Source organism: Anguilla anguilla, chromosome 14 (assembly GCF_013347855.1).
Source record: "Anguilla anguilla isolate fAngAng1 chromosome 14, fAngAng1.pri, whole genome shotgun sequence".
Classification (NCBI taxonomy): Eukaryota; Metazoa; Chordata; class Actinopteri; order Anguilliformes; family Anguillidae; genus Anguilla; species Anguilla anguilla.
In genome coordinates, this window is record NC_049214.1 from 1,549,420 (window position 1) to 1,572,951 (window position 23,532).

General features: G+C 45.2%; 1 protein-coding gene across 2 annotated transcripts in view; it reads right to left on the minus strand.

Moving 5' to 3' along the window:
- LOC118213224 (netrin receptor UNC5C-like) overlaps positions 1–12,657 on the minus strand; it is a 185,226-nt gene extending 172,569 nt beyond the window's left edge. For both annotated transcript variants that reach the window (XM_035392020.1, XM_035392019.1), the window contains exon 1: positions 12,013–12,657. In XM_035392020.1, the coding sequence (XP_035247911.1) occupies positions 12,013–12,130 (118 nt within the window). In that variant the 5' untranslated portion in view covers positions 12,131–12,657. The remainder of the gene's footprint in view (positions 1–12,012) is intronic.
- Between the last annotated feature and the right edge of the window lie 10,875 nt (positions 12,658–23,532).

The following is a 23,532-nucleotide window of genomic DNA, read 5'->3' on the forward strand; positions in this document are numbered from 1 at the left end:
TCGTACAGACGCTCACACAGACGCTCACACAGACGCTCATACACTCGTACAGACTCTCACACAGACGCTCACACAGACGCTCACACAGACGCTCACACAGACGCTCACACAGACTCTCACACAGACTCTCACACAGACGCTCACACAGACTCTCACACAGACACTCACAGACACTCACACAGACTCTCACACAGACGCTCACACAGACGCTCACACAGACGCTCACACAGACGCTCACACAGACACTCACAGACTCTCACACAGACACTCACAGACGCTCACACAGACTCTCACACAGACGCTCACACAGACGCTCACACAGACGCTCATACAGACGCTCACACAGACGCTCATACAGACGCTCACACAGACGCTCACACAGACGCTCACACAGACGCTCACACAGACACTCACACAGACGCTCATACACTCGTACAGACTCTCACACAGACACTCACACAGACGCACACACACTCGTACAGACGCTCACACAGACACTCGTACAGACGCTCACACAGACACTCGTACAGACGCTCATACAGACGCTCGAACGGCCTCCAGTTGAACCCTTGCAGTTCCTGTTCTCTCGGGGGGGCGGATGGCAAGGAGCACGAAACACAAAACCTGGCCGACTCTCTCGGCGAGAGAGAGCCCCATCGCCTGTCTAGACAAAAAACTATTAAGTCACGGACGGTAAAAAGCTACTCCTGTGCCTGAGAGAAGCGTGCCGTTGTTCGCTCGCTTGTTTGGCTGGTCGGTTGGTTTTCATGGAGCCTAAAGCAGCTGCTGTTTCCCCTAGCATACGATATCCATTAAACACTTTCAGGCCCATCATTTCAGCTCCGTTATTTCTTGCCCAAGCCCAACAACCCCAGACACAGGATGGCAACCCTTTATGTTTCATTTCATATCTTATTTCTTATTTCATAGCTTACTTCTTATGACTTTTTTTTTAAGCTAAATAAGACAAAAAATATTGCCAATGAGGTGAGACAGCAGGACTCATTTAAAGATCTACCAATGGGCTAAGACAATTTCACTTGACAAGCAGAAGGTAACTTGAACCAAGCAAATATTTTCTACTTGTGTGAAAATAAATAAAATCTCGTTACAGGACGAAAAACAGACTTTTTGTTTTCCGGTAAATTTGGAATCATAGCTCCCGGTTGTTTTGGGCCCTGTTATTTCTTGCCGATGTCCATTTGAGTAAACTGAGATGCCACGCAGGGAGCCAGACTCACAGACAGAACGTCAAACCGTAACACACATTACATCACAGGCATTTAGCAGATGCTCTTATCCAGAGCGACTTACACAGCTTTTACACAGCATTTACACTGCATCCATTTATACAGCTGGATAAAATACTGCAGCAATGCAGGTTAAGCACCTAACTTGACGGTACACCAGCAGTGTCTTACCTGGGACCTTTAGGTCACAAGCCCAGGCGCTAACCCATTATTCTACACTGCCGCCCACACACTGCAGCTTCCTGTGACCACCGGCCAGTGCTTCCAAAGTGTCGCCACAGCTCCTGATGCACAAGCTGCGTTTCCCTGGAACCACAGTCGCTCTTTAACCTGAAAAGGTGCCTCTGTTTGTGTGTGTGTGTGTGTGTGTGTGTGTAACGGACGGAATTGGGCTCTTGGTTCTTCACCATCAGTGTGACCCTAATTTACTGCAACCACCTCAGCAACTGCACCAAACAGGTCCATTAAATGCTTCTCTTTTTAAATATAACTTATGTAAGCATAAAAAATAAAGCCCTATCTACACTTTGGTGTGATGCATGAGATGATTGTGTGATTATCTGCCCCAATTAAATTAAACCATTAATTATAATAAAAATCATACTAATAATATTTGTGCAGTACAGAGGAAGCTGGACTGGGGCCAGAGCCTGCATTTCAGTCTGCTCTGCACAAGAGTTCTAGTGCCACTTGTCGCTTGCATAAATCACAGCCTCCAGACGTTGGTGCATCTGACACCACCTCTTCACTCCCCTCTTATCTCTCCAATAACTGATCCCCCAGCCCACCCCTCCCCCCCCACCCACCCCACCCCACCCCACCCCAACCCACCCACACCCCCTCCTAGCAGAGCATAGAGGTCACTGGCTGCTTTCAAGATTCAAGTTTCAGACTGCTTTCTCGTGAAATTTTGGCAAACGTGAAATGATAGTCAATGAAACATAATTTACTTGTACACAGCCAAGAAGAGGTCTGTAAATCTCACACATATATACAAGCTTGCACACATGTACTCACATATTACACATATACACATGTATACACACGTATACATGCATGTACACAGGTACTCATACACATGCATGCATGTACAAACCCATGCATGTACGCACACACAGACCCGCACCTACACACAGGCTTTGTTTACGTTTGTGTCATGCTGATATTAAACCTGCCTCCTGTTCCAGACTATGGCGTGACAGGTTTCAAATTTCAGGATAACACGCTGACATCTAACGCTGGAGGCAGAATCTTTTCAGACAGAAATGTACAGACGAAACAAGAAATGGAAAGCAAATTATTTTTCAATTGACAGGACTGTGTCTGCGTCCAAAAAACTACCACATAATTATGTCTACTTGGGCAGCTCTCCCATGTAAAACAGCAATTTTTCAACCGCAATATCTCTGCTGTTTCAATACCCAATCTCAATGCCATTTCACAGGAGGACTACAATCGCCATGGACTCACCAATACTGATTTTGGTACAGCTACGTTATGCCATTACTATGTTATATACACCAGCCGTTGGTCATCGAATGAGGTGGTTTGAGTAATAACGATGGACATAGAAGTCTGACATTAATAATATGCTTTCTGGTCAATCTAAGAAATGAGTGTGTATGTTCCAGCTGGCCTTAATAGAAAACCACAACATGGATCTCGTCATTAGTCACACTCGTGGAAAAACTCCAAGGACACATGTAACAAGGGAGCAGGAGAGAAAATATATGGAAGAAATGAGGTAATCTACTGACTGACTTACTCCCACCTCCTGCATTCAGTGTGACTCCTCCTCTGTCCAACTCCTCCTCTGTCCAAATCCTCCTCTGTCAAACGCCTCCTGTGTCTAACTACATCTGTATACAATTCCTCCTGTGTCTAACTCCTCCTGTATCTCACTCCTCCTGTGTCTAACTCCTCCTGTATGCTCTGTATCCTGTAAGGTCAAACCGGGTCAAAACTCAGCCGCTGATTACACAGTTCATGGTTTCTTGAGTCTGAACTGGTCACTGATTTTGCGTTGAAAACTGAACACCAGCAGACCCTGAGGCTCTCCATGTCCAGGGCTGCCGCATCTCTGTATAAACCAGGAAATAATCCACAATGAGGCCTGACTGCCTTCAGTAGTAGGTCAGCTAACACCAGACCACAATAAACTGACCCGAGGCTAAAATATAGCTTTAGCCAGGGAACAGGAGGTTCGAACCGCACACGTTTCTCCCATGATGTCACAGTGACATCAGCGTCCAACTTGTGCCACTCAAAACACAGCTCATTTAACCACTTTATGGGTTTGTGGATACAACAGCTTTTTATTCTTTTTTTTTTTTTTTTTTTAAACATACCCACCTACGTAAGCAGGGCACATGAAGACATATTTGCTTGGGAGAGGCATGAGGTAAAGGAATAATGATGTTTGGGCTGAGCAGGCAGTTCAAGAAGAACTGGTCAATGTGTGATTTCAGAATTTTGTACCAAGACGGAGAGGGCAGGTGGGGGCTGACTGACAGGGTGAAGAAACAAATAATTTACCTGCTGTTGAGCATGTCAGATGGGCAGGTAATCAAGGTCAGTCACCATGATCTCCTGTTATATGGGAATTTTCAAAAAGCACAACGCATTGCTTTACGTTAGAAGAGCAGAGGGATGGTAGGGCTGCAGCAGGGCTGGGGGGCAGAGGGAGCCTGTCTTTCATCAGGGGAACAGAGGGAAATGAGCAGCCTGCCAGGACCAGCATGGGGCAGCGCTTATGGGCCAGGGGCCACAGGACTGCAGATTTAACCCAGTGTGTGTGTGTGTGTGTGTGTGTCCATGCATACTTGCACTTGTGCATGTGTGTGTGTGTGTGTGTGTGTGTGTGTGTAAAAAATAATACAAGCCAGCAAAAATACAAGCCTGTTTCTGGCTCCTTCAGAAAGTCTGTCCCTGGTTTTTGCTTCAGCTGAATGAAGTCTTCACTATGGGGGATGCAGGCTGGGGGGGGGGGGGGTTGTGCCGGTGCTGATATGCGACAGAATCCAGGCTCCCCGCTGTCAAACGGGGGTACAGTGTCGCTACGGCAACTGAGAGTGTGGAACAGCAAACGGCGGGGTGCGGGGTTCACAGCCCGAATCTCAGAGCTCCCAGGTCATTAAGACCGGCAGGAACAGCCAGCCCAACACAGCACGTCAAACCACACTCAAACGCATGCTAACTAACCCAACACAGCACGTCAAACCACACTCAAACGCACGCTAACTAACCCAACACAGCGCCTCACACTGCACTCAAACTAACCCAATACAGCACCTCACACTGCACTCAGACGCACGCTAACTAAACCAATACAGCGCCTCACACTGCACTCAAACACACGCTAACCCAACACAGCACCTCACACTGCGCTCAGACACACTAACCCAATACAGCACCTCACACTGCACTCAGACACACTAACCCAATACAGCACCTCACACTGCACTCAAACTAACCCAACACAGTGCCTCACACTGCACTCAAACTAACGCAACACAGCGCCTCACACTGCACTCAGACGCACGCTAACCCAACACAGTGCCTCACAATGCACTCAAACTAACCTAACACAGCGCCTCACACTGCACTCAGACGCACGCTAACCCAACACAGTGCCTCACACTGCACTCAAACTAACCCAACACAGTGCCTCACACTGCACTCAAACTAAACCAACACAGCGCCTCACACTGCACTCAAACGCACGCTAACTAACCCAACACAGCGCCTCACACTGCACTCAAACACACGCTAACTAAGCCAACACAGCGCCTCACACTGCACTCAAACTAACCCAATACAGCGCCTCACACTGCTCTCAAACTAACCCAATACAGCGCCTCACACTGCTCTCAAACTAACCCCACACAGCGCCTCACACTGCACTCAAACTAACCCAATACAGTGCCTCACACTGCATTCACAGAAGGAAGAGGGACAAAACGAGTTATGAAAATTAAGCAGTCATTCAGACGGGCCCAATGGCTCAATCTGCCATATTAGAGAGTGCTCTTACCTTTACGTTATTCCCCAACGATACCGAAACCTGCGCTGGCCGTCTGAACCTTAAGACCTGGAGTCCATTAATTAGTCACAAACAGCCCTCCCCGAGCATATCGACTCCTCCTTAATGGACACGGAATGACCGGGTTCGAGTTCCCATCACAGACAATGACACTGTCCTCCACAGGGTCTGGGGTCAGGATTAGGTCATCTTACAGCGCCCCTGAGAATTAGGTTTCTTTCTTTTTTATTTTTTTAAATTCCTCATTAACTATTCAAGGCTGCAGTGTGGTATTTACAGTGTCTGCGTGTGGTTGCTACGGCGCCTCTTCCTACCCCCAATTTTATTCTGCTACTGAACAGTGGCATTGATGCTGCACTTAGTCTGTTGTCCATTTTTACAATTAAGACAGCAAAAATAAAATTAAGACTGCAAAAACTGACATGGTTATATATGTGAATGGAGAAACCCTTTCAGACACACGCATACACATGCACGCACAGACACACACACACACACGCACAGACATACACAGACACGCACACGCACAGAAAAACAAATTCTTATGATATTGACAAGGACATCAAATAAAAAATTCAACATTCCGTTATAATATTCTTGCTTATGCATTCAAGTAAACACAACCCACACACACACACAGATGTGCATGCACATGAAGACGCACACACACACATACACACACACACAAATTTGTTTATTTGTGAGCAAAGAAATGTACGGTGTAACACCACATTATTCCAGCGGTCTGCATATTGAGAAGAGTCTCACTGACAGTGGTCTCTGGGCTCAGATAAAGGTCACTGCACTCAGATAGCATAAGATAGTCACTGCTGGCCTGTCAGGGCAAGGCCGCTGTCAGCCTGAAGACAGATCAAACTGTGAGTGTCCTGGGACCTCACACACCTGTACCTGTCAGAGTCACAGACCAGGCTGTCTGGACACGTCCGTTTCCAAGGAGCTCGGTTGCCGGGGCGAAACAGGAAACTGTCCGCAGTGGTCTGCAGCTCTGACCACAGCGGCTCAGCAGACTGACCGGCATGCAATTCACCTATACTGCTCCCGTCATATCACAACCTTATATCACGACCTCATGTCACAACCCTTATATCACGACCTTATATCACCACCCTTATATCACGACCTTATATCACAACCCTTATATCACGACCTCATGTCACAACCCTTATATCACGACCTCATGTCACAACCCTTATATCACGACCTTATATCACAACGTTATATCACGACCCTTATGTCACAACCTTATATCACGACCGTGCGCACGCGCTCCCTGCTCTCTGAGTCTCACCACCTGCACCTGCAGGAATGATCGGTCTGTCAGCGCGACGAAGACGGAGCGTTTTAGCCGTGCGCTAGTCTGACACACCGTCGGCCATTACTGAAAATGTCTCGGGCTAATGGGTCTTTAATGGGCTGTGGGGTTTTACGCTGTCTCAGGGCATTTAGCAGACAGGCTGCCACTCACGCCGGAAACATCCCTGAACCAACATTCCCCTGACAACGCCAGTCCTCCTGAACGTCTCTGTTTTTAATAAACACAGCCGGGATGGAAGACTGAGGTAAACAACTGCAGCCTACGCTGCGCTTTATAATGAACCTTGAACAATCATATGATTCCCGCAGCCAAATTTAAATTTCACTGTGCGGAAACAAAACCGATCCTTCGAGCACTTTTCTGCAACTGAAGAGTGTTTCAGGGGCAACACACCAGGCTGCAGACCGCGAGCAAGTCTTTAGGGCTCTGCTGACAGCACTGGACTGCAAACTGAAGAAAGAAAGAACAGGAGATCGGGGATTTGGGCCTCCTGTGATGAGTTTTAAGTCCCCCCCCCCCCCCACAACCCCGCCCGTCTCCTTTGATGCCCAAAATGGCCAGCTTTTTCTTTTTTTCTTTTTTCCAGAAACAGAGCAAGGCAGAGGCAGAGAGTGATTTTAAAGGAGTGAGAAAGAAGAGAGGTGTTGTCTGGTGCAACCCACACAAAGCCTTCTAACAAACAGGAACTGATGTTTGACTTAAATAGCAGTAAATAAACTGGACTGTCTGAATCTAAAGGCCCTGAAACGTTGAGGTGTCGAAGCAGGAGACTCAGTGACCAGTTCATCAGACACTGTTACATCATCACCGGGAGACGCGGCCGCTCCCACACGAGTCAGCCCGAGAATTAGAAAACGAAACCCGGACGGACGTTTAAATCCGTTTATAGCCACTTTCTGATGAAATAACCAATAGTAATTTGTTCCTGTGTTCATACTGCAACTCATACTGCGAGTTACAGACTTGCTGAATCGGTTCAAATAACTTTGCATTTTATTTGAAAGCACGGGGGTTTTCCTGAATGAGGTTCTCCTCTTGTTGATCATCAGTCAACACGTCTGTCTTTTTTCTCAGCTTAATCTCAGCAAGCCGACAATCGATTGGCTAACGGAGCGGCTGCTGCGTTTCGTTTGGATTCGATTCACTTCCTGAACCTGAAGCTCAATCGGTACCTCCCACCCACAATACTCAATTAATTCTCTTGTATCTGACTGGCTGATGAATGCCCAAAAAGCATTCAGTATTCAGCCATTTCTACCAATAAGCATTCAGTATTCAGCCATTTCTACCAATAAGCATTCAGGATCCAGCCATTTCTACCAATAAGCATTCAGTATCCAGCCATTTCTACCAATAAGCATTCAGTATTCAGCCACTTCTACCAATAAGCATTCAGTATTCAGCCACTTCTACCAATAAGCATTCAGGATCCAGCCACTTCTACCAATAAGCATTCAGAATCCAGCCACTTCTACCAATAAGCATTCAGAATCCAGCCACTTCTACCAATAAGCATTCAGAATCCAGCCACTTCTACCAATAAGCATTCAGGATCCAGCCACTTCTACCAATAAGCATTCAGTATTCAGCCATTTCTACCAATAAGCATTCAGTATTCCGCCATTTCTACCAATAAGCATTCAGTATTCAGCCATTTCTACCAATAAGCATTCAGGATCCAGCCATTTCTACCAATAAGCATTCAGGATCCAGCCATTTCTACCAATAAGCATTCAGTATTCAGCCATTTCTACCAATAAGCATTCAGTATTCAGCCATTTCTACCAATAGGCATTCAGGATCCAGCCATTTCTACCAATAAGCATTCAGTATTCAGCCATTTCTACCAATAAGCATTCAGTATTCAGCCACTTCTACCAATAAGCATTCAGGATCCAGCCACTTCTACCAATAAGCATTCAGAATCCAGCCACTTCTACCAATAAGCATTCAGTATTCAGCCACTTCTACCAATAAGCATTCAGTATTCAGCCACTTCTACCAATAAGCATTCAGAATCCAGCCACTTCTACCAATAAGCATTCAGAATCCAGCCATTTCTACCAATAAGCATTCAGGATCCAGCCATTTCTACCAATAAGCATTCAGTATTCAGCCATTTCTACCAATAAGCATTCAGTATTCAGCCATTTCTACCAATAGGCATTCAGGATCCAGCCATTTCTACCAATAAGCATTCAGTATTCAGCCATTTCTACCAATAAGCATTCAGTATTCAGCCACTTCTACCAATAAGCATTCAGGATCCAGCCACTTCTACCAATAAGCATTCAGAATCCAGCCACTTCTACCAATAAGCATTCAGTATTCAGCCACTTCTACCAATAAGCATTCAGTATTCAGCCACTTCTACCAATAAGCATTCAGAATCCAGCCACTTCTACCAATAAGCATTCAGAATCCAGCCATTTCTACCAATAAGCATTCAGTTTATATCTCCCCTTCAATCCCGATAGCCCTATCACACGGACTGATCAGGCAGGGGTTTATCAGGACCTGACTAGTTCACTTTAAGTGTCGTTCGCACTTAAATCTGATACAGCTGACAAATCGGATTTAGGAACATCCAGCATGTCAGGGATAGTCAGACGGTAGCTCACGGACCGAATGAGGTTCGGCTGCAAGCGCAATCTCAGCACTATGAACACTGAAGAAAGAAAAAAAACATCCTTCAGTGCCAGCACACATCCCTGCTAAAAGTGTAAGAAGTAATCGCTATACGTATTTTAAGAAGCCATTTCACAGTATGAGACATAAGTAGACAGGTCTGTGTTCCAGCAACCAAGTCACAACAAGGCACTACCTGCTGGAACACATTGGCAACAGAAGATAATTATGATAATTATCCTGCTATTAAACAAACTTATACTGCAATCTGATAATTATAAGCAGACCAAAGAATTCATTTGCAAAACGATATATGTTCTTAATATACATTTTTTAAATATACCGTATATGTTCTTTGCTTGTCTGTGATTATTGTATCTTAATTTAATGTATCATCATGTAAATGTCATTTTAGGATGATAAAGAGGTGTGTGTGTGTGTGTGTGTGTGTGTGTGTGTGAGTGCATATTTGTTTTCTGAAATGTGTCTGTTTGGCTCTCTGTGCTACTCAGGAGAGGGTGATGACTGTGGGGTAGATGGAGACTGTATTAACATGGCGGGCCTGTTCTATGCAAGCCCTCTCACTGGCGCATGGTCCCCAGCCAGTCTCCCCCCCCCCCCCCCCCCCTCGCCCAGTGTCTCCGGTAGGGGTATCTCAAAAACTAAAGTCCTTTTTGACAGTTAGTCACTAGGCTATATGTATATATACAGACACACACACACAGCAGTAATAATAGTTTATTTTAGCTCTTGAGGTGAAAGGTGGGACTGGGGGCTTTGAGATGGGAGAAGGTTGGGAGATGCAAACTGATCGGTCTGCCCACTCCCTAGAAACAGGTCAAGAAGCCATTGTTTACATATAAAAACAAAAAAACAGCATCAACTCTGTTTCAAAACTCCTACTTTCCACATCACAACAGAATTTGAAGAGAGTTTAAACTATTCAACAAAGAATTTAATGTCCATAAGTATCATTAAAAGGTAGTACGCAAGGGTACATTGTCTATATTATTACATGACTTTCTTGTCCGAGGAGGGAGCGGTATGAAAAACTATCAGAAACTAGCAAAAAATCCGCTATTCGGGGAACATAAAGAACATAAGAATGCAATGGCGTATTGCGAGACTGTTGCGAAGCTGTTATCCAAATACAATTATTAAGTTCCATCAGGAATAGAACCTACTTGAAAAACTCTTAAGAGTCTTATTATTATTAAATGCAAACGTTGGGGCTATGCGATTCAATGTTATTCTACAAACGTCTAAACATTTTACGCAACGCATAAACGATTTCCCGCTGAACACAAAACCTGATTTAGTTCCAGCCACGTGCGTGTGAAACCTCTCTGTGTAGCCTATCCCTACTAAACACTTTCAATTAAAGGTGTAAATCTGTTCTGGAAACTGCCGATCTAGAGGAACGAGGCAATGCATTGCGATGGCGTTTGGAACATATTGTGTAACTCTACTCTTAATTGTGGGAATTAAATACATTTACTTAGTTTTGTCAAATGTTAGTCCAATGCGTGCTGGGAAACCATACTGTTGTAATACAGCTGAACTGAAAACTTTTCAGTCACAATAAATATATTACTATTACAATTATTATTATCATCACCATCACCACCACCACCATAGTTGTTGTTGTTTAGTAGGCAGCGTAGTGTAGCCAATCCTAATAGTAATAATAATATGTACGATATGTTTCGGTTGGGTTTTTCAATAAAAACCTTTTTTATTATTATTTCTCTATATTACGCATACACGTTTATAAAGTGCCAACCCGTGTATTTAGTAATTTAGTAACACGGAGTAATATGTAAATCCTTCGTATGTGTGTGGAATATGGCGTAGTCTATTTTAGACATTTCCACAAAAGCATCAAAGCCACAAGCGATGAAGTTTAGCCACAGTTTTAAGACAGTTTCTTGTGTTAGTTTCCTCTTGGATTTAAACAGTTGAAGGGGAAGTCGGTTCTGGAGTCCTTTCCTTTGTCATTTGCCTAGAATAGGGTCTTCGCCTTTAACAAGCTTGCCCGTGTAGCCTGTAACGGGCTTCTTACTGTTCGCACTATATCTGCGAACACCACTCCGTACTCTAGCCAAGGGAACTGAGGACACCGACGACTGCAAAATTCAATCCTTAGACCAAGGGTGTCCAGTCTTATCCGAAGACGGCCGGGGTGGGTGCAGGTTTTTGTTTTAGCCCAACACTACGACACCTGATTCAACTAATTAACTAGTCAGGCGTCTTCTTTTCGGATAAGACTGTACCCCCCTTGGTTAGACACACGACCATGATTTAGTGTTGCCGAATGCAGACGGCAATCTTATTTACAATTCAAAGAAGTAATGATGTGAAAAGGCTCTCCGGCTTTTTGATGGAAAGAAAAAGAAAAAAGAAAGAAAAATCCTAACCGTAGCCTACCCTCCTAGAATTTCTGAGAACACACAGTATTCAACCTCATAGTCAAAAGTTTAAATCTTGTATGTAGTTTATGGTACATCCTTAAATACCATGCGATTGCAGTTCACAGATTGCCGGCTGCGTACATGCATTTGCCTACATACATTTTCCAGCATTAAAAGGATACCAAACTGTTAACTATGAGCTCGAAACAATTCAAAGCGTTAACGTGTTAAGGCAGAAACGCGAGTCTGCTTAACACCGAGAATGGCCACTTCGCTCGCCGCGCATAGGCTTCGCTGACACGCACTTGACTATCGGCACCTGCAGGTAGCCGTGGACGGTCTTACCTTGCGCGGCTCCGATGTGGATGCTGACAATCAGGAGAAATCCGGGTAGCGTGCACATCTGCGATAAGTATCCTGCGAATCTCATTCCACCGTTCACAATCTGGTCCTTTTCCCCCATGATACGAAGAAGTGAACTCCTCGAAGAGTGAAATCCGCTTTTTAAATGCCAGGTGCCTCTGTGACGGCTGTACAATCGCAGCTAAATTAGTGAGTTCCAAACTCCGCTTAGAGCAGTCTAAAAAGGATATGGGGAAAACCAAAATGGGGAGGGGGGCGAAAAGCCGGTTCAGTTGGTCCCGGGACTTCTCTGAAGACACTCGGTGATGTGATAGATGTCCAAGAGGCTAATGCACGGCGAAATGCCACCGCCCTCTAGCATTAGGCAGTAAGTGCAAAAACCCATACAACTAACTGTTTATTGATTTGATTTATTACGCAATTATCTTATTAAACTGCCAGGGCTGATCGATTGAATGTGTCAGGTTCATTTAAAAAAATATATGTGTATACGCATATATTGTTCTTAATTAGTTCCATGCACAAGTGCCGTAGTTTCCCTCGCGCTCAGTGGAGAGAACGCATCCTGCCACAACTCCGCGTCTCGCGCTCTACTGTACTCCAGGAGACGAATGCTTTCCTAAACCACGCGTCTCCCACCAGTTTAGATCCCACCTACTCCCCCCTTTCTCTCTCTCTCTCTCTCTCTCTCTCTCTCTCGCGTGGTAGGTGTAAAACCCCGGATTGGAAATAGGAATGGGTCTTCACATTTTGTAGCAATTACCACAGACGCTGAGAGAGCTATGCTCGTCATTTGCTGGAAGTCATGCTCATCCAAATCCGTAAAAAGGTCCATTACTGATTTATGAAACGTGCTTTTCACTTGCTGCCTCAAATAGTTTCATGAATTAGAAACGATATTCAGTAACACGTCTGTTTATAAAATCTGACGAAAAACAACGTACAACGTACAAAAAATGCCAAGTTTTTTCACAAAGCGCTGTCTATAAGTCATTACTTCAAATCTAGGCCAGCCATTGAAGGTATTGATATCAAAATTGTGCCAAGTTACATGAAACAATATTGGCCATAGCTCGCACAAATGAAACAAGATGTATTCCAAAGCAATGCTACCCAATGTTTCCAAAATATTTTCAAGTAATCCCAATAAAATAATTTGAATATAATGTATTTATTTATTTGAAGCAGGAAAAGACTCTTGACATTAAAATCTCTTTTGAAAGAGAAACCTGGGAAGATCAACAGCTAACAGGATCAATAAAGCTAAACTCATTTTAAGGAGCCAGGGCATGGAATGCTTTTTGACAACAACAGGAGCACAAAACACATTTCAGAATTAATGTATGATCCTCTCGTGGACAAAATATAAAAATCCATCCTTAAGACATGTTCCCAAGCCAATTTAAATCCTTTAAAAAATTCCACCACTGCTCAGACTGCTGAGACCCACCCAGGTAAGGATGACTCTCAAAAGCATAATTCATAAATGTATTGTTTTGTCTCCACCTCTGATATTAATTTGGTCAAATTGGCTGCAGAACAAAACACTTTTGCCAGACAGATGACAGTGATTTAAATCAAATTCTGGAAGTGAAGGTGGTGAAATTGGATGTTGTGGTCCTCAATACTTACAGGAATTAAAAATATAGTCAACAATATAGATTTCTTGTGAGATCCCATTAAAGAAAAAGTCTCTCTTCTCAATTTCAGGTCTGGAATGGAGAAAATACGGAAGATCGAACAGACCCAGGTGTTAATGTGGATATTAGATTCTAAAGCAGCCTCGTTCTGAAAAGGTACTTTGGAACCCTGAAGGACAAACGATTGTGAAGAACGTGTTTGTGTTTGTTCCCCAGTTTGGGGCGGGGGGGGTGCTAATCTGGTGCTAAAATAACGTGGCCCCCTGGCACCTTGGATACCCTCCCATTGTGGAGTATGACAAGGTAATTCCTTGGATTGAGCATTGCAGACATGTCAGTGCTAGTTAGGCATGAATGGGTTTTCTGAGGAAAACAGCCTCAAGATGATTCAAAACAACACTGTGGTAGCTGACACTTTGTTAAACTAAAAGCTGGAGTGAAAATTGCCCCCCGCCCCCCCCCCCCCACCCCCCCACCCCCTCACATAATGGTCTGACAGATAAGTGCTCAGCTATTATTCCTTCTGATTGAACACAAGATGTTACCTGACAACTAAGTATTTCTGGGAAAATGCCGGCTTGCTCACTGACAGTAAATTAAAAACAGTTACTCTACCTGCTACAGTCACCTGTCGGCGTTAAGTAAAATTAGGTTCCAGGGGTTGATTTTAATTTACTTTTCCTGAATATGTGGACAGTTCCAAGAATTAAAGGGTGACGATCAAAGCTACAGTACCAGGAGGAACAGCGTTGTTTGTCCTTCTTTACCAAGGGTGTACATAATTCTTTATGACACTATATGTGTGTGCATGTAATGTATGTGTGCGTGTAAATGCGTGCATGTGTGTATGTCTGTCTGTGCATGTGCTTGTGCATGTGCATGCATGCGTGTGTGTATGTGTGCCTCTGTGTGTGTGTATGTGTGCTCTTTGCCATTCCACCCACCACACAGCACTAGCAGATGATCTGTAAAAAACATTTATTTTTAACTCAGCAGCTGGTTCTGTTCCCCTGAGCAGCAGTGCTCACCAGCAGTTGGTGGAGTGGCACTGCCAGCTTCAGAATTTGGGGATAAAACTCAGGAAACACGACAGGCCACATTTAGCAGCCCCTGATGCGCGGGACAGTGGGTACACCCATGGAAGCAACTCCGGAGGGGGGCGTCCCCCAAACATCACATGTCCCCCTCAATGTTATCATGTTGTATTGGGGGTACTCTTGGTTTCCTCCGCTCTCTTCTGAAAGCCATGATACCAGAGCTGTCCAGCATTTTTACACATGACCCTGTGCATGCTGGGATAGCACTTGCTTATTTTATGAATGATTCCTGACTTTGCAGTAGCCTCTGTTTTGCACGCTTGCCGTTCCTCGTGGGCCCGAGGGTTTCCGCTCGCTCCGACTCCACGACACACGAGAATACGTACCCTGCTAAAGCGTGCATTAAAACGGACGACACACGAGAATGCGTACCCTGCTAAAGCGTGCATTAAAACGGACGACACACGAGAACGCGTACCCTGCTAAAGCGTGCATTAAAACGGACGACACACGAGAATGCATACCCTGCTAAAGCGTGCATTAAAACGGACGACACACGAGAATGCATACCCTGCTAAAGCGTGCATTAAAACGGACGACACACGAGAATGCGTACCCTGCTAAAGCGTGCATTAAAACGGACGACAAACGAAATGCTCGCTGCTAATCATGAATCATTGAGATGGCCCCATGTGGATGAAACTCAAGCCCTCCTTAATTAGTCTGCGACGGTACGTCATAAGTATCTGCTGGTGACAAAGATCAATAACACTCTCACAGGGAAAATGCCTCTTGGTGAACTGGTAGAGAATACTGTGGAAAAGGGCTTCTGAAAGAAAACTAAACTGTTGCTCCTAAAATTACCCCAGAAAACAACCGGAGGACATGCTGAACGGTTAGTGTTAGGGGTTGTGCTTATTCATCGTTTAATGTGCATAACCCCTAACACTCACGCACCGTGGAAAAGTAGTTTATTTTCTCAAGGTCGGGACTCAAATCTGGACCACGGCAGTGGCAACTGTAGCTGGCAGAGTCTCACAGAGCCACACACACTGGCTCCAGCATCACACAGAGCTGAGAGATTCAGACAGGATAGTGCCATCTCATTGCTCGCCACCACCCCCTGCTGGTCGAGCGGGAAGCTGCGGGTCCACCTGCTGAGCTGCACATGAAGTGTTTTCCTCAGACTCCATACAGGGCCTGCTGTGCCTAACAGGTGATGCTCAAACAGGTATAGTAGTTAATGTATGCTTTAACTTACTAATACATTGTTTGTGAAAAAATATATAACTATATCTGAAAAGGACAGTCTTCAATGATTTAAAAATATATTGTGATTTTGACAGATATTTGTCCAACAGTGCTTTTCAGGATTTTTGCTTGACAGATGACATGGTGCTTAGTTCACGTTTCATTGACCTATTTTCCAAAGGCAGTCACATTATGACACTGCTGTCAAATTTAATCATGACAGGCGACGCAAGATATTTCTCGCATAGTTTAGAATGAATCATAAGAATACAGCATATGTGCTGTTATTCCAGTATGTTCCATGCATTATGACAGCGTTACATTATTTGACATAAATTGTCAGAGATTGTCATGACTGGTTTTGGCAGGATTTATGGCATGCTTATGATAGAATTATGTATCCTTTACGGTGTTATGTATTGTAGTGTTCAGGCGTCCCCAGACTCTCGCTGATTTGATATGTGCGGTGGTGTCTTTCCACCCCGTCTCATGGGCTGTGCATTCTGTGGCTCGAGTGGATGTTTATTTTCAAACCCGCAGTAAAACGTACCTGAGAGCTGGTAATTGTGTGTTCTGCAAAAAAAGCGGTCAGAGCTGCTTCTACCCCAGGAGACTTAAGCTGATGCCTTTATATTGTTACATTTATGCAAGCATTATCAGAAGAAAGAAGGCAGGTGTTTTACTTCCACATTTCTCTCTCTCTCTCTCTTTTAAAATAATAATAATCCACACCAAGCTCACGCTGTGAGCAGTGTAATACTGCAAAGAGGGAATTGTGTTAATCTGTTCTGTTCAATGATGCAAACAGTCAGCATTCATGAATGTAGTGCGACAACACATCCCTGTTTCCAAAGGCAGGTGTTCTCTCTCTCTCTCGCTATCTCTCTCCCTCCCTCACTCCCTCATTCACTCTCTCTCTCTCTCTCTCAATGAGAAAGAGAGAAGAAGAGAAAATGCATGGAATGATCTGGATTGAATGAAATTTCCCGCAGGTGCTGTGGCCCTCCTGGCTGAGCACGGCTCATGTTAATGTCTTCTTTTCATTCTCCTGCTCCTAAATTAGATTTGCGTCCGCGCCGAGCGACGCTGACGGATTGGACCGCGCTTGACGGGTTCCCCGCACGCACCGCAGTCTTCTTCACTAACGAAGGCTTCATCCGTTTCAGCCGAAGTCACACAATAAATCCACGGAGTTAATCAGGAAAGGAATCTGTGGCGTTGCAGTCGCGAGAGCGCTTCCTAATTTAATTCCAGAACCAGGAATCTCCTGAAAAGAAACTCTGAATTCAAATAAAGATACAATCAGGATCCATCCATAGTATTGAAAATATAAAACAGAAACAATAATGGCACATTTATCCCCACCGGATTTGGTGACCGGAGTCCTCCATAAGGGACTCGGAGTCAAACTCAAAGATCCGGTGAACAGTAGGCTAGGGACTCAGAGACAAACTCAAAGATCCGGTGAAGAGTAGGCTAGGGACTCGGAGACAAACTCAAAGATCCGGTGAAGAGTAGGCTAGGGACTCAGAGACAAACTCAAAGATCTGGTGAAGAGTAGGCTAGGGACTCGGAGACAAACTCAAAGATCCGGTGAAGAGTAGGCTAGGGACTCGGAGACAAGCTCAAAGATCCGGTGAAGAGTAGGCTAGGGACTCGGAGACAAGCTCAAAGATCCGGTGAAGAGTAGGCTAGGCTTCCTGGAATTTTTTTTTCCCTATGTTCTAGAACTCCATTGCTTCCAGTCACCAGTAGGGGTGCACTGAAACATTGATGCATCAGTATGAATTGCATCAATTTATACACGCAATTGTAATTAGTGGTTGAAGCAATGTATGAAATTGCACAGGGAAGCTATTGTATATACAGTATGTTTAGTGGGGGCGACATAGCTCAGGAGGTAAGAGCGGCTGACTGGCAGTCGGAGGGTTGCCGGTTCGATCCCCCGTCCTGGGCTTGTCGAAGTGTCCATGAGCAAGACACCCAACCCCTAGGCTAATTGCTCCCAACGAGCTGATCGGTACCTTGCATGGCAGCCTTTCACCGTTGGTGTGTGAGTGTGTGTGTGAATGGGTGAATGAGAGGCATCAATTGTACAGCGCTTTGGATAAAAGTGCTATATAAATGCAGCCCATTTACCATACACGCTACATGTCAATGTGACGCGTTGCATGTATGAATCAATTTATTAATTTACATGGCAAACTTTTATTTAGGTAGACTGAGGCGCTGAAATTAATAAACACACTTGATAACTGAACACACTCATTAACTTTGAAAGTTATATTGTTTGTTATTCTTGAGAGTCGGTGGGGTGGGGGGGGGGAGTCTGTCAAATCTAATGATCACATTCACATCACAGCTAACCGCATCATATTTTGTGATTAATCCTTATTAATCATATCATATTTTATAAATTAAGATAAATCGCATCGCATCATTTTGTTGTTCCGAGTAACACTATCATATCATATCCTGACAAAGTCATAAAAATGTTACACCCCCCATCACCGGGTGTGAAGAACATTCTGATCACACGTTTGCGACCTCACACGTTAACGGGTGAAGGAGACAAACTTTACCTCTAAAAAAGAGCAGTAAACCTGGGGAGAGTGGGGGGGGGGGCGGGCGCATTTTTACAGAGTCTGTGCCGTATTTTCCATTCTGGACTGCAACACTTACGCATCAGGGCACTTACATACACGGGGTTCCACACAGTCTACTGAGGGCAACAGGCCAAGTCTGGAGCTGAAGACGGACAGCTAAAGAGAGGGCTTTCTTTTCAGGCGCGACAGGTCGACAGCATTACCAGGCTAGTGCTTCAGCCGCTGGTCTCCCGCCCAATTGGGCCTGCCGGCATGGGTTTGTAGTGCTTCATGCTGCCGCATATCTACGTGATGTAATGCGCCTTTGAGAGAACCGAGATGGACTTGCGGCGAACCTCGTCTGTAGTGCGATGAGTTGCAGTGTGTGTGTGATGTCAGCCGCCCTGTAGTGCGATGAGTTGCAGTGTGTGTGATGTCAGCCGCCCTGTAGTGCGATGAGTTGCAGTGTGTGTGATGTCAGCCGCCCTGTAGTGCGATGAGTTGCAGTGTGTGTGATGTCAGCCGCCCTGTAGTGCGATGAGTTGCAGTGTGTGTGATGTCAGCCGCCCTGTAGTGCGATGAGTTGCAGTGTGTGTGATGTCAGCCGCTCGCCTTAATCGCTTGATTAGCCCTAGCGTCTGCGCTGTCTCAACGCGCGCGTGAACGACAGCCGAAGACTTGCGCTTGCGTGAAGCAGTTCACCGTGCTCTAATCTCTGAGTGAATAAGTGTGGGGTGTACACGGATAAACTAGCTCATTTAGCCTGGGAAACAAAAGCCTGCACACACACACACCGGCATCTCCAGGACTGGCATCGCCCACCCCTGGTCTGAACACGGCGGTGCTGAGGGTTTAGCGGTCCAAAATTCAACCCAGCATATAATGACCTGAGGAAAGGGTCAGGTCCTCACATTCCACCAGGACTGATGTATTAATCTGGGGAACATATTTTTAAATGCTATATTTCCAAGCGTATGCCAACTAGAGGCAACTCCAGAGACTTGGGTGGGAGCGGTGGGGTGGGGGGGGGGGGGGGGGGGGGGGGGGGGGGGGGGGGGGGGGGGGGGGGGGGGGGGGGGGGGGGGGGGGGGGGGGGGGGGGGGGGGGGGGGGGGGGGGGGGGGGGGGGGGGGGGGTGGGGGCTAGGCAGAAAGTCCCATGGGGCCCTTCTGACGAACTTCCACTGTCATCATGTTGCCAAAAACTCCTAAAACGCAGCCCTCGGGCGAGTTTTAGTTTTCAAAGCTTGGGTGCAGCTGTACATTACACAGGCCAGAAATGCTCTCAGCAGCTCTACACCCTCATAAAACCTACTTTGTTCATTTACTCATCATCTGAACGATCTCTTCATCCGAGCTCATCCAGCCCGTAGTATACTCTGTGTATCACTGGAGAGACTGGCGGCCCGGCCGGCCAAGCACTCCAGGATGACTGAATTTAGGCTCAATAATCCTCCTTACGAACACATTCCAAGTACACACACAGCATCAGAGTGGCCAACTGAATCTACACAAGAAAATGCCCAGTGTTAATTCAGCTCTAACAGAGTTTATATGAATCCAACTGAGACCACGTTATCTCTGTTAGTGTGATGTGTACTCTGTAAGTGTTGATTTAACACTGAACATTTTACAGTGTAGTTTACCAGCATTGCCTCAGCACTGTAAAATGGTACTGGTCACTATGAAAGGTAATGAAAATGTTCTTTTAAAATGTCAACAGAAAAAAAATTCTGTGCAGACCATCATTTTTAACATTCCTCTGCCCAGGTAAGGACCAAGTATGTTTCTTCCGAAATTATCAATAACACTTTGTAAATTACATTTTCCAGGTGATGGACAGGAAAATAGTTTTTAACAACCAAACGTTATTGCCAAGTGCCATAAACAATGTTTTTAAAAAATCCTGTTGTTTACCACACTATTTAATAACGCTTGTGAAATTGTTTGTACAATTACGTCAAAAATAAATTCCAAGGCAGCACACAGGGCGCTGCATTCAGGTATGAAATAACGGATAAAAAATGGATATGTGATTTTTGTAAATAAACTCCTTGTCCCTCCGGAGGGAACGGCAATGTCAAATTTTCATTCATGCGAGTGACATTTCAATTTGAATTACCAGCAAAAGGAAATCTTTTTTTTTTTTTTTGACGCCACTGGGCTGGATGGTTCACGGGAGCCAGAGTCTATCAAGTCCGCCGTTTATAAGATTTGATTGAAATTGCTGTGCTTATTTTTTGCATTCTTCCGATATATACGCACTGCTATCCTGTTGTGGGATAGCAGTGCGTATATAGTGAGTAAAACAGAAGTGAGTTTAATTTCAGCACACAGAATGCATTTAAACAACTCGCTGGCTCAAATTAGCCTTCGCTCAGGTCCCTCGCTAATGGACGTTATGACTTTAAGTGACCGACAGCGATACGGTAGTTTGTCTGATACGAGCGTAAATACAACGGGAATCATCTCAAGTGTCTTTTGATTAGTTCATTACCAATTCATTCCATTTAAAATGACATCACACTTAATTGCCCCCTGAGCCAGTGAGTTAGATGGATGTAATTGGATTACCAGAGGCTCGTCGAAACCCTCGGCTTGCAGGAAAATAAACATGAATGATAAAGACAAGTGTTAATATGAACGATGGGTTATTTACATCATCTGAGTGAGTGAGCACGATATTACGGAAGCAATCTCACTGTTTAAATAACCTCCCTTATTGTTTTTTTTTTTCTCTTTTTTTCCTGTAGAACTGCATCTAACCTGCCCATCAAATAATTCTTTCCAAACAACGGATGGCAGCGCGTGCGGTAATTAGACGGCTTCTCTTTATGCGAGTCCCGTTTGAGTGATGAAGAGCTCTGTGGTAATGGGCGGGAAGTGCGCGCAGTGAATCACCTGCACACACACACACACACACTGAACAGCTGGGCACGCCACAGTTCTTGTGAGGACATTTTACGGAATACTGACAGTGAAGAAGCTGCCGAGTTGAGGAATGATATTTCGCCCTCCCCTCCTCCAGGCTGTGAGGTGAAAAGAAATGAAATTGAATTGTAGAAGATGGAAACCAAACCCCCCACCCCCCGGCGCCTCGTGCTCTCGTCACGCTCCTCATTGGTCAGCGGGGTCGCCCGGGTGAGCCCAGTGCGGTCGCGGCTCTCACAACAAACCGAGACAGCGAATCAGAGGGAGCGCTCATCAGCATGCCGAAGCACGTCCAGCAGAAACGGCCCTTTCCCTCTCTTTTTATTGGCTGCCGTGATAATAGCCGGTTATCACTTGACGAGTCATAAATACTAATGATAGCGATGGGGAATTTCGTGTTGTATTATGCATGGAGTTGAGAGGGAGGGAGACCAGCTTACTTTCTGGAAGGAACAGACCTGCGCCCAAAAACAAGTCCTTCAAACGGAACCAACACTTTTAAACATAACATAGCATAATAATCTATCTATGAATCTACTTATTTTGACTGACGTTCACAAACTAAATCCATATTTTAACATTCATATCTTATTATCACCTAATAATACAGTAACACAACACAACAGAACAGAACATAACGATTTATCTATGAATCTACTTACCTTTATTGACTTTCACAAACTAAATCCATATTTTAACATTCATATCTAATTATCACCTAACATAATGACAAGAACATGTCATTAAGCCCAACAATGCTTTCCGTTTTCCTGCCAGTGTGTACCTAGTGCCTGGTAGTTGTGTATTGCTTAGTGTCTGCATTGTTAGTGTCTTTATTCCTGGTTCTGTAGGTCGTACCACAGCACTGATGGCAGTGCGTGTAGCCGGTTGTTTCTCCTGTTTGTTTGTCTGGTGGAACAGACAGGCTGGAGTCACGTCTCGCTTTGTCCCCTTTGTCTCTCGCTGATTTCAGCTCCTGAACTCGTGAGCGAAATGAAAGCAAAAACCTCGCTTTAGTCAGGAGGCTTTAATAGGCCGCGTGATTTATAAAGGCGGCTGCCACATCGAGCCGGGTTTGAATGTCCCCCCCGACTCACATATGCACTTCTCTGCTGCTTTCAGAAAATAATTGTTACATAAATGCTGAACGCGCATTTTGGGAATCTCGTTTTTATTACTCAAAATTTCTAGTGTAGCTCTGTTCGGTAATATGACAAGAAAGTGATGTTAAACTTCCATTATTCTTCCCAGAGAGTAGAGCCGAATAGCTTTTGCAATTACTGTAACCATGGTGCGATTTTTTCTTCTTTTTTTTACTGTTGCACTGCTGTCAAACAGTTGTCTGGGGTTTCAGTTTCAAAACATAGAAAATGTGTTTATCACAATGTTTGTCATTTTAACTTTGTTCTGGTCTATATTTATCTCTTTTATACTGAATGAAAGTTCATACTTTCTGACCATATTTCGATGCAAGTTCAACTTATTTACAATTTATTTCATTTTGCGGAAGCTTTTAGCCAAAGCAACTTACAATAAGCATTTTACATGGTAAGCAAACACCACTAGAGCTAGAGATTTGCCAAAAATATCCAGTGAAGAAGGCCTCCTGACAGAGTGGGGACAGTCCACCGTCCATCTGCGGCTGTGAGGAGTGGTTGCCAGGCGCCCAAAGAGATAGACAGCCAGCTGGGGGGAGGAGCCTGAATGGAGGGCTGTGGTTGGAGTGTGTGTCAAGATCACTGAAGGCAGAAAGAAGCGGTGCCACTCATTGCTTAGCATGCTAGCGGGGGGGGGGGGGGGGGGGGGGGGGGAGTAATTTGGGGGGTTGTAAACATCTTTTGTAAAGAGAGAAGAGAAGCAAGGGGGGACAGGGGTCAAGAGCGAGGGGGGGAATCAGAGCCCCCCCAGGCCAACGGGACGGCTCGGTCAGCGAGGTCTGGCGCAAACCGTGCAAGCCTTTTGACCGAGCCGCTCCGACTGTGACCGTGGAAACTGCAGTCCCGGTGGAGCGGTCAGACCTGGAACCCGACTGGCTGTGGGTTCAGGTCGTTGCGTAGGAG